The 13408-nt window shown below is 32.4% G+C and overlaps 3 protein-coding genes across 14 annotated transcripts in view; 1 reads left to right on the forward strand and 2 right to left on the reverse strand.

Moving 5' to 3' along the window:
* Positions 1 to 3940, forward strand: part of LOC108689707 (probable histone-binding protein Caf1) — a 4539-nt gene extending 599 nt beyond the window's left edge. Inside the window, exons 2-6 of one of the 7 annotated variants that reach the window (XM_018196598.1) lie at positions 583 to 729; positions 1067 to 1592; positions 1682 to 1939; positions 2493 to 2820; positions 3030 to 3940. In XM_018196598.1, the coding sequence (XP_018052087.1) occupies positions 583 to 729; positions 1067 to 1592; positions 1682 to 1939; positions 2493 to 2820; positions 3030 to 3209 (1439 nt within the window). In that variant the 3' untranslated portion in view covers positions 3210 to 3940. Of the gene's footprint in view, positions 1 to 554; positions 730 to 1066; positions 1593 to 1681; positions 1940 to 2492; positions 2821 to 3029 lie in introns of those variants that run through there. The other 6 variants (XM_018196599.1, XM_018196600.1, XM_018196597.1 and 3 more) reach the window with 6 other exon arrangements.
* A 267-nt stretch (positions 3941 to 4207) lies between these two features.
* On the reverse strand, positions 4208 to 12151 carry LOC108689712 (slowpoke-binding protein). 5 transcript variants are annotated; one of them, XM_018196612.1, is made up of 11 exons: positions 11911 to 12151; positions 11117 to 11246; positions 9045 to 9448; positions 6677 to 6843; positions 6074 to 6339; positions 5397 to 5691; positions 4939 to 5030; positions 4724 to 4849; positions 4570 to 4643; positions 4399 to 4449; positions 4230 to 4309 (listed from the first exon to the last, which is right to left on the reverse strand). In XM_018196612.1, coding segments are annotated over exons 3-11 (1428 nt in total). In that variant the 5' UTR covers positions 9401 to 9448; positions 11117 to 11246; positions 11911 to 12151; the 3' UTR covers positions 4230 to 4308. The 5 variants fall into 5 exon arrangements, with proteins under 5 accessions (XP_018052097.1, XP_018052098.1, XP_018052099.1 ...); XM_018196608.1 differs by lacking the exon at positions 4399 to 4449 and having other exon boundaries at positions 4208 to 4309; XM_018196609.1 differs by lacking the exons at positions 4399 to 4449; positions 11911 to 12151 and adding an exon at positions 11789 to 11839 and having other exon boundaries at positions 4208 to 4309.
* Positions 12152 to 13073: 922 nt separating this feature from the next.
* The window catches only part of LOC108689732 (non-structural maintenance of chromosomes element 3 homolog), a 2006-nt gene continuing 1671 nt past the window's right edge, over positions 13074 to 13408 (reverse strand). For both annotated transcript variants that reach the window (XM_018196641.1, XM_018196640.1), the window contains exon 6: positions 13074 to 13318. In XM_018196641.1, the coding sequence (XP_018052130.1) occupies positions 13229 to 13318 (90 nt within the window). In that variant the 3' untranslated portion in view covers positions 13074 to 13228. The remainder of the gene's footprint in view (positions 13319 to 13408) is intronic.

The following is a 13408-nucleotide window of genomic DNA, read 5'->3' on the forward strand; positions in this document are numbered from 1 at the left end:
ATACTGCAGCTTTAATATTTGTATAAATAAATATATTATTTTAATTGTAAAATAAATACGATTAGTAATAACGTAAGATTTAATACATCGGAGGGTAACAGTAATAAATTATGGTACAATTGGCGAGAGAGTATGATTCTTGTAAAAAAATTTGCAGAATATATTTTCTTTGATTGGTTGCACAGTCCCTCATCAAACACGGTTTTAAATACGAGAGCAATTTGTCGAAGTGTATTTCTTTAAAACATTGTTTGCCCCGTGCAATTTGATATTGTTTATATGAGCAACCTTAAAGTTTGTTTATATGACTACTTATTTATTGTAAGAAACGTTATTATTGCCTCTGATAGTTAGTTCTCACTGATCTTTAAAAATGAAAATACGAAGCAGTCGTTTAGCTATGCATAAATTTCCAAGTAATCAAGATCAAAATTTGGAATAACCTGATGTAAGAAATCTTAAGCTTACACCATCTTTCTATGATGGATAAATCAAATCATATACTTGAGCCTACACCATCTGCTATGATGGGTGAATCGCAACCGATTAAAGGTATGTTGATTATGTTGAGTATGATTCAAGAAGCTGAATTGGAGAAAAACATCAAAAAAAGTGACAAACCGAATAAGAAAAATACACCAACTAAGATTGTAAGGATTAATTCTATACAACCAAATGTACCAAATACTATCAAAAGAATTAAATACAATGGACTTGAATCTTCACAAGGTAATTATTATAAAACACCCTATATAATGGGAACAATATACAAATATATAAATATAGGTTCTCTCTTATGATCTATTTAAAATTGTGTACTTTAAAAACTGTGCAACCAATCGAAAAGATCAGTTATCTTTTATTTATGAAAATGAGAAACTCGTTATTTTTACTAATATTGCATTTCTAATTCATCTAATAATTTTTTCATCTATTATGCCTCGCCAATTGTTTACCTACATTAAATAATTTATCGTGTCCAGTAATTACGTATTATATAATATTATTTATATTATTTTATATTTTATCAAAGTATTTTCTAAGATATAGAAATTTTATGTAAAAGGAGATTTAAGCGCCGCTGTTTGTTCAGAGGGCTTTGACGACGCTGTGGAGGAACGTATTATCAATGAGGAATATAAAATATGGAAGAAGAATACACCATTTTTATACGATCTTGTGATGACACATGCTTTGGAATGGCCTTCTTTAACGGCTCAATGGCTGCCCGATGTCACCAGACCTGAAGGAAAAGATTATTCAATCCACAGATTAATTTTAGGCACTCATACTTCAGACGAACAAAATCATTTGCTCATCGCCAGTGTCCAGCTGCCAAATGAAGATGCCCAATTTGATGCTTCTCATTATGATAATGAAAAGGGTGAATTTGGTGGATTTGGTTCTGTGAGTGGCAAAATCGAGATCGAGATTAAGATTAATCATGAGGGTGAAGTTAATAGAGCGCGATTCATGCCGCAAAATCCGTGTGTAATCGCAACAAAAACTCCCTCGAGCGACGTGCTTGTATTTGATTATACTAAACATCCCAGTAAACCGGATCCCAATGGAGAATGTCATCCGGATTTGAGGTACTTAATGATTTATTAAGCAAATAGAATACCAGAGTATATTTATGTTAATATTATGTTTATTGTATATTTAAATATTACAATTGCAGATTGCGAGGACATCAAAAGGAAGGCTACGGACTTTCGTGGAACCCGAATCTCAATGGATATTTACTTAGCGCGTCTGACGACCACACAATTTGCTTGTGGGACATCAATGCCACACCGAAGGAAAATCGTGTTATCGATGCGAAAACTATCTTTACAGGACACACAGCCGTGGTTGAAGACGTTGCTTGGCATCTGTTACATGAATCATTATTTGGTTCGGTCGCTGACGATCAAAAGCTCATGATCTGGGATACTAGGTGATTGCCATCTTTAAATGGCTACGTTTACACCGTGCGCAAGCGTCCGCGATTTATACGATATATAACTTTGTTTGTTGTATAAACTTTGTTTATAATAGGAAACAATGTTACAATGTTTATCCTGTATACAATGTCATAAACAATTATATAAACAATGTTACAATAGGATAAACAAGGATCTATTATACACCTATTATATAGATCGCGGACTAAAGGTATATAAACGTAGCCATTAATAGTACAATTGGTTGTATTTTTTAGACTTCTAGGTAAATCTATTCTTTTCATTTCTTTTCATTTTATATTTTCGTTAAATTTTAGTTAAAAGTCACTTAAGAATATAATATAATACTTAAGATAAAAATATTCAAAAATTTTTAATATATAATAAAAAAAAAATTGCAAGAAAATTTATATTCTCTGTTAATTTATAGAATCAATATTCTCTTGATACAATTGATATTAATGTCATTAAAATTATAGTTTAATGCAGCGTATTGAGAAATATATTGCGATATATATTACATCGTTAAATTTGTTATATTTGCAGATGCAACAATACTAGTAAACCAAGTCATACTGTTGATGCTCATACCGCTGAAGTAAACTGCTTGAGTTTCAATCCGTATTCTGAATTTATATTGGCTACTGGCAGTGCTGACAAGACTGTAGCACTTTGGGATTTACGAAATCTTAAATTGAAGTTACATTCATTTGAGTCACATAAGGACGAGATCTTTCAGGTCCAATGGTCACCACATAATGAAACTATATTAGCGAGCAGTGGCACAGATAGACGATTACATGTTTGGGATCTCAGCAAGATCGGCGAGGAGCAGTCCAGTGAAGATGCTGAAGATGGACCACCAGAACTTCTGGTAATTACGCAAACTTATTTTACGAAATTAATAAATAGCCAAAACAATTTTTTCAAAAAATTTTGTAGGTATATTATTTTTTTCTAATTTACAATATTCTGTTTTTCGATATCTTTATAAATTTTTAAGATTCTATGTAATATTTGAAATTAGCTTCTCTAATAATTTTCTAAATAATTTTTTCTAATAATTTTCTAATATGTTTACAGTTTATACATGGAGGTCATACTGCGAAAATAAGCGACTTTTCATGGAATCCAAATGAACCGTGGGTCATATGCTCAGTATCAGAAGATAACATAATGCAAGTGTGGCAAATGGCGGAGAATATTTACAATGACGAAGAACCCGAGACACCTGGAAGTGAGATTGAAACTGGTGGTTCATAACGTGAAATATAATTCATCAAATTGTTTTGAGCTATCGTCACTCCCCAACTGAGGATAAGCGCACTCTCGTTGCGCCATGTTGTTGAACATCTTGGTGTAACGAGCATGAAGAACATTCCTTTTCACCAAGGAACAATAATTCTTGCTTTTTATAATTCGATCGTACAAAAGATGTAAATAACAAAAAAGAAAGATTCCATTGTTCAGCGAATGTATGGGAATAACGTATGCCATTTTATCGAATTTGACCAAACATATTTTTCCAAAATTTTGAAAGAAATTACTTTGAAAGAATAATTTGAAATATTTTTGAAAGAATAAGAATAGCGAGTATTATTGTTTTATGGTGACGAATTGGCTATGTTAACAAGAAATTAAATAAGCTAGCTAGCTAAATAGTTAGCAGTAATAAAATAATTGCTAGTTACACCCTTTATGAGCCATCCTCGTATGAAGGCACTATTTCTCTGTCACAGTGAATAAGAGAACTCAAATGACATTAGGGGATGCCAAGTACTTTTTCTACTTCGTTTTAAGCGTGAATAAAGAAATGATGTAAACTCGAGTGATGTTTAGCTTAATTTACGCTTTTCCCAGTTTCATTTATTATTATTTTTGTGATTTTCTCTTTCTAATTCACGTAATTTAAAATTAATATATGTCTAACTATAAATCTAAAATAAGTAACAGATTCTATAAAGAATAAAGGATTGTTACCATTTCTAGAATTACACAGAAAAAATTATTTTAAATGACCTACTTTTCTTTTTATCTAATTTTCTTTTTATGTACTAGACAAATGTGAAGAAAGCACACGAATAATCTTTATATTATCATTGTACAAATCCTATAACATGTCCTTTATATTATAATATATGATAGAATTAGCGACGGGTTTTCTTGGCACTTTGCAAATATAATAGGAACGTGCATTTTTTTTCAAGATAAAATATACGTATATATATATATATATATGTATATATTAGACTTTGTTCCCACATTATAAAGCTGTTTGTGAAAGCTCGTTGTATATCTGCGTGAGTAAGGATTCGTCAAAGCTGTTCAGCGATACACTGTCCTCGCTGTCGATACTCGTAATTCTGAAAAAAAAAATAAAGTTCTCGCGTATGTTAACCCATCAATTAAATTCATATTTATTAATCAGCGCAATTAAGTGATCGTTCATTACCAAAATCTGCGCGTTAAATGGACATCACTTATAGAGCGTGTCTTATGCCAGCTGCGCATGCGAAAGAAATTATTTGCAACACCAGTAATTATTTATACTTCGAAATCGAATAAACAGTAATTTTCATATGTTTAATAAATTATAATTATATTGAAGTCGTCAAAAACTCACCCTTTTCCAGCGTCTTGCCGTTTAATACCGTCGAGCAGGCTCATTATGGAAGGTGTCAGAGTCGGACGAAATACCTGAAATAGTCACGTTAATTTTATTAAGATTGAGTTAATTTTAATTTATCTACAATAAATGAAATTCTTCGGGAACTCACAGTTACGGCCGCGCATCGCATTTCACGAAGATCGATATTCCTAAAGAGATCGTGGATCAGTAATTCCTCTATACTAGTGAAACGATTTTCCGATTCCGTGAATATCAACTCGAGAAATCTCACGACCTAAAATCGAAATACATAGCGTTCGGATTTTTATTTTATAAAGGTTATTACATTAGGTTATTACATTAGGTTATTCGATCGATTTTTACCTGCGGATACATTTCGATGTCTGATAGCTGGACGGCAGATGGTCTAAAGGTACATAATTCGTAGCCGGCGCACATTTCGAATAGCATATGCCCTGATAATATAAAAATAAGTTTATCATAAAGTTACCTACTATTGTAATAAAATACATTTTATTAAAGAAATGCAACATTAAACTTAGTTAAAAAAAAATCATTGAACACAATCTGATATTTTATTGAAATATATCGCTGAAAGAGAGCTATGTAAAAATTATGTTAAAATATTCTGTTGTAAAATATACAATTCACATTTTTCTACAAACTATAAATATCTAATTTAAAATCGTTTGATCTTATATATTCTGCTAGAAGATATAAAGAACGATTTATGAAAATTGTATTAAAGAGTATCTCATCGAAGCTGACATTAATAAATGAAAACTTGATTTAAAATCCATTTGAAAAGTTTTGCTTTTTACCGAAACATATAATATCAATCGAAGTGGAATGTGTTAATCGGGACGTCACGATGGGATGTATGCGACTGGTAAAGCCTAGAAGAGTATTCTCCAGACCGGCCAGTCTCGCAACGCCGTTTTGAATCACTACATTGCCCGAGTGAAGATGAGTCACTATGGGAAATCCTCGTTCCTTCAGGAACACTAATGCTTCTAATATCTGTCGTCCCATTCGTTGCACTTGTGGTAGTTTAAGTCCCTTGCCTCGTGCGGCATACTTGTGAATCCAGTCCTCGTTCCAACAATTTCGCTCGATCTGCCAGGATATTATTTCATTAGAACATCACCTCGTTTTCATATATACGTACAAAGCGCCGAGAAAAATTCTTTGCGTTTCTAGTGAATAACGAAATAAACGTCTTCAATTATCTTAAGATCTTACATTATTTTAATTAATTAATGAAGTTTTAATTTACGAAAGAGTTTAATTCATTAATGAAGTTTAATTTATTAGATGTTTGATGTTGATAATTAAAAAGATAAATAGGGTCATATTTAATAAAACTTTACTAACAATAAGGCAAAAAGAAAAATTAATTTGAATAAGATGTACGAAGATAAAATTTACATAATATATGTGTATTTTTATTCATTTTCGTCTGAAGAATTGAATATATTTCTATGCATAAAATATTTACGCCGTATATTAGATCCTTGAGGCTGCCCTGATTGATAGGTTGCATCAGGACGATATATGTTTGGTCCTCATATTCAAGAAAATCGACATGAAAAACAGGACAGATATAGGGGTGTTGTAAGGCCAGGAATAGATTGTTCAAGATGTCTTTGGTAGAGGGACAGACAGTCAGCGGACAGTTTCGATTTAATGGTACCAAAGTCAACAGTCTGTCCGTCTTCAGCGAGGTGTCCCTCACCATGAACCAATACTTATCTACTCTCGATCCTGAAAGATATTTTAACGATTCCATTAATTTTCTTTTTTATAAATTTTCGAAGATATAGTCAATAAATAACTGATATGAGTAAAAAATTTAAGTCTCTGAATATATAAAATTAGATTATCAATATAATTCCGTAACTTATTTCTAAACTCTTTAATTTTTTAACTTCATAAGTTTCCATAATTTATCTTCAATTTACTATTTTCTCGATCATCTTCTCGATAATATTATTGAGGAACGCGTTATGGTTTCAGAGAGGTTTTCATGCTTACATTTTATACATTTTTTATTTAATATTTTGATGGTTTTGACAGAATCATGAAAGCGAAAAAGGCTCACCGATGTTGTTGAGCTGCTTAATGAGAACAAAACGTGGAGTTTTTCCGATGTAGTCACGGCAAATTGATAAAGCACGATCGCGGGATCTCTTCTCCATTTCCATGTACTCGACTCCATCCTCGCTGACAGATTTCGAACCATGATTCAGTGCCGTGTAACGACCGTTCCTGTTGGGAAGATGTAAAATCCCATTTGATCATTCCTTCTTATATTTAATTTCTCTCTCTTTTTTTCTGTTCAGTCTTTTTTCGGAGGAAATAAAATGCAGACTTTAGCGTCGTTTAAATTGACATACATAGCGTCGTTTTAATTGATGACGATTTAAATATCTTGAATATTTAGAATCGAATATCTCAAATTTGTAAATTCAGAATCCAGTTATCAAATGGCTAAAATGTTTTAAAAAGCCATTCTTCTGTGGTTATTAAAAGGAATAACAATAAATAATGATAAATAATAATAAATAAATAAAAAATGCAAACTTTTTGCCGAACTTCTAAGAAACTAGCAGAATAAAACAGATATGTATAATACTATTGTATAATAATGTGTTTTAAAACATTTCTACGATTATTAAAGAGAGTAATAGTAAACAAAAGAAATATAGATTGTTAGATTAACTTTAAAAAATACAGCAGAATAAAATTACACGTATACATGGAACATTTTTAATCGCTTAAGAGCTTAATATAGTTTCTCATATTTTATAAAAACGTGCTCTACCTGTCATCGAAAGTTGCTGCGCAGCTTTGCGTTTGCCTAGACAACTCCTCTGCATTATCGCGTCTCTTGCAGTAACAAAAGCGGATTAGCTTCGCGAACCACGAATTATGATGCGGTCGCGTATCACTAACGCGCCACGTTGCTCTGTGGCTGCAAGGGGTTTCATCCAATAAAAAAAAAAAAAAAGAAAGAAGACGGACTGCTACAGGGATATATATTGTCGTACAAAGTCGGTCTTAATACTCGGCTTGCACTCTCATACAAAAGCACGATAATTGAATTAACGCAATCACGTCACGTGCTGAATGCCACGGGACTCTGTCACCGCCGTTCCGAATTATCGGAGAACGAAATATTTCGGAGGTAATATTTCGAAAATGATAAAAGATTTTTTAATCCCGGGACACTCTTCGCATTTTGCCTGGCATTATTACCTGCGTGTTGCAACACGAAAATTTCCGTCTATTCGAGGACCATCGCTCTCCGAAAGCTTCCGATGAACGTTCTGTTGCGCGCTTGTCATTGACCGGATGTTTTTTACGAAAATTGTCGTATTATTATCGTAAAAAAATCAATTGTATACTCTTAACTATAAATTCGCGAAAGCGAAAAATCAGTGCTTATGCCAATAAGAGCTGAATGTTTGAGGCATCTTCGATGAATCTCGTTCATGGTTTACAAACAGAGATGCCCGAGTATGCGTAGTGTGACACGAATATTTGAAGCGGCTAATTTAATAGGATACACAATGATATCAGCGAATAATATTAGATCTGGTAAACGGGAATGCCGTAATGTAAACTAGGAAAATCATTGATATGTAAAGTCATTGATATTGATAATTATTTACGTGCCTGTTGAGTTCTTGTTGCAGCAACAAGTAATAGCTAATTCAGAACAAAGAGAAGATACATGCTATTGCTATATGTGTGAATAATACACAACATCCCAAGAGGATAAACCGGCTCATCAAGGGATCATTGTATATTTCGTTTCCCGAAGGAGGGTAGTTGAGTCGGGATTTATATTTCACGTTTTGACACAATTTCCTTCCTTCACAAATCTGTTTATTCCTATTAAATGTTGAAAGCTCAATACGAAAGGAAATAATTTTAATATTCTTTTTTATACTCTTATAATAGACTCTTTTATAAAAATATATATTTCTGAAATATTTGAACTTTGAATTATTAATCGTCTTTCGATTTGTAATTCTATTTTTTTAATTTTTTGTAACGTTTTATAATCTATAATTTTATAACTCTATCATATTGCCTCTATGATTCTATAAATATTATAGTTCCAAATTCTATATCTAAACATAGTTCCTATAATTATAGCTCCAACACATGTTTAAGTAGCTCGCTCTATAATATTCCATAGCTCTACAATTTCATAATTTTCTCTTCCGCTTTAACTTCATAATCCCCTGTAATTTCCTTTTCTGTAATAATTTAATAATCTTAAAACTTTTTAGAGTCCCTACATAATCGTATAATTTTATAACTCCGTAAGTCTCCCTCAAATCCATAGTTCATAAATTATGGACTCCGTCTCCGTCGATTAATTTTAACCGACCCCGAATCCGGCGAGATGACTAAAGATGACCAAGATACGCGCCTTTTCATCCCTAAAAAAAACTCACTTGATGTCGCCCTGATCCTTGTATCCTCGCGCTGCCGACACGCGGCTGAAGAGTAGCCGCGCCAGATTATCCAGCTTGTTCGCCAGCTGATGGCCCTTGTCATCCTCGCTCTCATTCTCATCCTCTGTACTCACGCTGCGACCTCGTCGCAACGAACCCCGTGCTGTGCTCATCGCCCTGGCGTTCAACTCAGTGGCACTCTGCGTCCTGCGATTGACGGCACGGCGGCGGCGACGAGTGCTCGAGTGACCAGTACGATGCTGACAGAATCTGTCATGACCGGTCACCTCCGACTCGCGATTCCGCTGCCCATCACCGTCATCCTTCTTGTTTAGACTTTGATAGAGATTGAACATTGTTGCACTACGATTACCTTGCAAGTATTACTGTTTGATCCCGCGCACCTGAAAAAAGGTTTTATCAATCTGCCTTTTGAGTCTCATCTCTGAAAAAGTACTTTGGCGAATTGCTTTGCTTTCTTTTTGAATTGATCCACAAAATCTCACTATTTTCATGCTTTTATGTAAAATTAATATGTAAATATTTAATGAGATTTTTACATTTGTAACGTTTAATAATCATTGTAAAAATAATTAATGACTGAGTCTTCTAATTTCTTCAAGTGCAAGTAATGTTCATTCAAACGAAATTTAGAAGTCTAATTTGTTAATGGTATGAAATTTTGATAAACTGACCGTGATAGACAAGAAAATTTATTTTTATCATTTTAACGATAAAATTGAAAATATAATATTGTATATCACATGTTATTAGAAGTAAATATATTTCTCTTGTATTGTTTTATCGGAATGTTATTTCAATTATATTGTGAACAATTTTTCTGCGAAAATGTCAAATGTCAAATGTATAATTGAGAATCGCTTCATTTTTATAAATATAAAATATTTTCAAGGAAAGTTATATAATTTAAAAAGTAATCTGTTGCATCAAATTATTTTTATATTCTAAATTCAAAGACATTTGACATATTCGAAATTCAAAAACACTTGAATTTTTCTTTCGTGCAATTTTTATTCTATTTATTTATTCTATTATTTATAGGTATTCTTTCAAATAGAGAGAAAAAAGATATTATGCATTCAGCTTTCGTTAAAGAATTTAGTCCTCTGCGTTAAAATAAGAATGGAAATAAAAGGGAGAAAAGGTTTGAACAAGATTTTAACAAGCTTTACAAACTATTGTATTTTTCCTCTGACCTTTCTCGATCTATTTTTGCAATCGAAGCAAATTATTGCGAGTCAACGTCGCAAAAGATACATGCGAATGCATTATTAAGAGCGGAATCGTCCTGCTATTAATACTATTCTCGAGATCGATATGAAGCGAATAAACGTTTTTCACTCGAAACACCGATCATTTGTCAGCGTGCACAGGAAGTTCTATCTCAAGATTCTCAAGTATCTCGCGCTTGCATATCTTGAAACCTATTGGATGTGGAGAGAAAAATGTCATAAAGGAAGATAGTGCAATCTCGATAATATTATATGATCGAATTAGCATTATTCTTATAGAAGTCCTGCTCTTTATGATATATTTCTTTTGCATCTTTTGTCCTATATATTTATAAAGATATTATGGACATAAAAAATTGTTTTTATAGCAGAATATATCGTTAACATAACGGTACCATTAAATACTACTTTTTAATAAATATCCAAATTAATAACTATCAAGCTTAAGTAGTTGAAGAAATATATTGATCGGTCAAGATAATTCACGAATGAATTAGTGCAACTATTTATTGCGCCGGGCAATCGTAATTATTAGGTTCTCTCATCATTTTCTAAAATTTAATTCTGTTTTTTTATTAAATCAATTAATATAAATAATAAATAATTTCAGTAAAAGTAATAGTGCTGATATTAAAATCGTTAACTTTATTAATATTATTCTTTCTTTAATATTATTTTTTATTATTCGTTCGTTGATCTATTAATCCAATTAAATCATTGTAGCAAATATTGAAGCAAGTTTCTTCTTAATACTTAACTCTGTGCGTTTTCTGTTGAAACATATTAATCCAGATCAATGCAAATTAATCTACCACTTACCGTTAATAAACGTAAATCGCTGCTGGATATTGAAATTTCTCGTGAAACTATTCGAAAATATCACAGAGAATCTCGGTTGGTCCGCTCGTTGGTCACTGAAATCTCTGCTCGTACGGCGCTGTCAGGAATGCTTAAAAATATAATATAAAAATATAAATATCTTTATGTATTAATTTTAAAAAAAAGAAAATGTATTCACTTTTCTCCTATTTAACTATATTTAAATTTATTAATTTAATTTTACAGAACCTCTTGAAATAATAACAATATGATAACATGAAAAAATAGAAACAATTTGATAAAATGTTAAGGAAAATTTAAATGTCATTACAAATATATGTACATTTTATAATCTATAATAATTGTTTGCAAGAAAATAAAGCGTATTTCCGTAGTATCAGGATGTTATGAGTATCCTTATTCATGTTGCTCAGCAACGAAAGTGCGATATACTGAGGAGTCAATAATATATTTATTTTTAAGAAAAAAAATAATATACATACATTAAACCTTTCATTTTTTTTTAAATACATAAATTTATTTTTAAATATATAAATAAATTTTTGTGATTCAAAAGAAAAATGCAACTCGTTATCAAAGATTTAATTAAAAAGTCTTTGGGGAGGATATTATATTATTTTGAATTATAATCTAATAAGTGTTTCACGTTACGTTTTGTGTAAAAGTATCCTTATTTTTCATTCCGTTCTTGATATGAAATCCGCTTCTGCATGAAATCTTGTAAGACGGAAAAAAATTGAATTTTACTTCAATAAATAAATTGGTCACCGTACCAAAGCGATTGAAATCGTGACGATCCACTGTGACTTTTCCAGAGCAAGTACAATGTACTCGGGATAAGACTTCGAGTCTTCTTGCGGGTTATCGACCCCGCATAGGGTTGCGTAGGCAGTGTATGGCGCGCGAGGATTCCAAGGAACGACACGCGGGGTGCCCGCCGCAGCGGAATCGCGATGCGCGACTCGAAATGAAGATGCGTGGGTGGAGACGGCGCTCGGCGGCCTCCGCCGAGCAACGGGGCTGGGTGGACACTGATGAGAGCGCGCGATCCCGGAGACGGCGGGCCGCAACTGACCCGGCGCGACACAGATTCCGTTCCGCGCAACCACCCTCCCGCACCTCGCCCTTACGAGACGTAAGGTAAATGTACGGACAATCGCCAGATATCTGACACGAAAAGTTTGGCAACCTGTAGACTCCCCGTTTGTGAAGAAGATCTGTGCGAGGGATATCTCAAAAAGCTTCTTTTCTCTCTGTCTTAAATCCATAGAGTGACTTATGTAAACTCAACAAAACTAACGATTCTTGTCGCAATTGATGAAAGGCGTTTCCGTCCGAAGCGTTGAAGTGAAAAGCTTCTGAAGATAAAACAAACTTATAAGCATTTTTTTCTGGTTATCAATTTTGGCAAGCAAGAATTACTGTTAGAGTCTCGCTAGATACATAAAATAAACAATGCAAAAAAATCGTAAAAAATATTAATGAGATAATTATAAAGGTATAGCTAGCGGGATAGCTAGATATCTGCCGTACGAATTATAATACGTACATTTTTCTTCAATATTTTTAATTAAACAAACCATACAAATGAAATTGTGAGCACATGCACGAGTTCGCACGTGACTCGGGTTATTCCACATTTTTGCTTGAAGCACAATTCTTTAATGCCTGCAGTTTTAAGGTTGCTTTCAGGGACAGTAAATATATTTGAGAAATCCTAAATAGTTCAGTCTAAAAATATATAGCATTACTCTTTTATCGCGAGTTTTTCAATTATATAAATAGTCACTTCATATTATAAAAATTTTATATATATATTACACACACACACACACACACACACACACACACACACACACACACACGCGCGCGCGCGCGCGCGCACAGAGAGAGAATTATAGAGAAAAAAAAATTAGACTTTTTTATTAAATTCTTTATATTTAAATACTTTTATAATACCTTTTTAAAGATATATTTTTTGATATAGAAAAAAAGTTTTTTTAATTTTTTGTATTATAAAACAGAAAAACAATATTTGTACTTTTAATTTTTTTCTTCTTTCTTTTTTGTAACATGTCGAAAACGTAGAAATTATGTTTTTCCTTTCACGTTTTTTTCTTCGTCCTGAATCTGTACAGCTTTGTATTGCAATTTCCATTTCTTTATAGGACAATCATATATCTGCAATTCAAATATTTGTTATTCATAAACATATAACACATATTACATGTGCGATTGTATTCTGTTTATAATAGAAAAAAAAAAAATTCT

The sequence above is a fragment of the Atta colombica genome, unplaced genomic scaffold (genome assembly GCF_001594045.1).
Source record: "Atta colombica isolate Treedump-2 unplaced genomic scaffold, Acol1.0 scaffold275, whole genome shotgun sequence".
NCBI classification, from domain to species: Eukaryota; Metazoa; Arthropoda; class Insecta; order Hymenoptera; family Formicidae; genus Atta; species Atta colombica.

Excerpts from the sequence above, each read along its gene's own strand:
- LOC108689712 (XM_018196608.1), bottom strand. The coding sequence starts at position 9,400 with ATGTTCAATCTCTATCAAAGTCTAAACAAGAAGGATGACGGTGATGGG. Across the intron at positions 5,031-5,396 it reads GATTGATATTATATGTTTCG|GGCATATGCTATTCGAAATG; the intron begins GTAAAAAGCAAA and ends TTATATTATCAG. Across the intron at positions 4,850-4,938 it reads ACATCGAAATGTATCCGCAG|GTCGTGAGATTTCTCGAGTT; the intron begins GTAAAAATCGAT and ends TTTCGATTTTAG.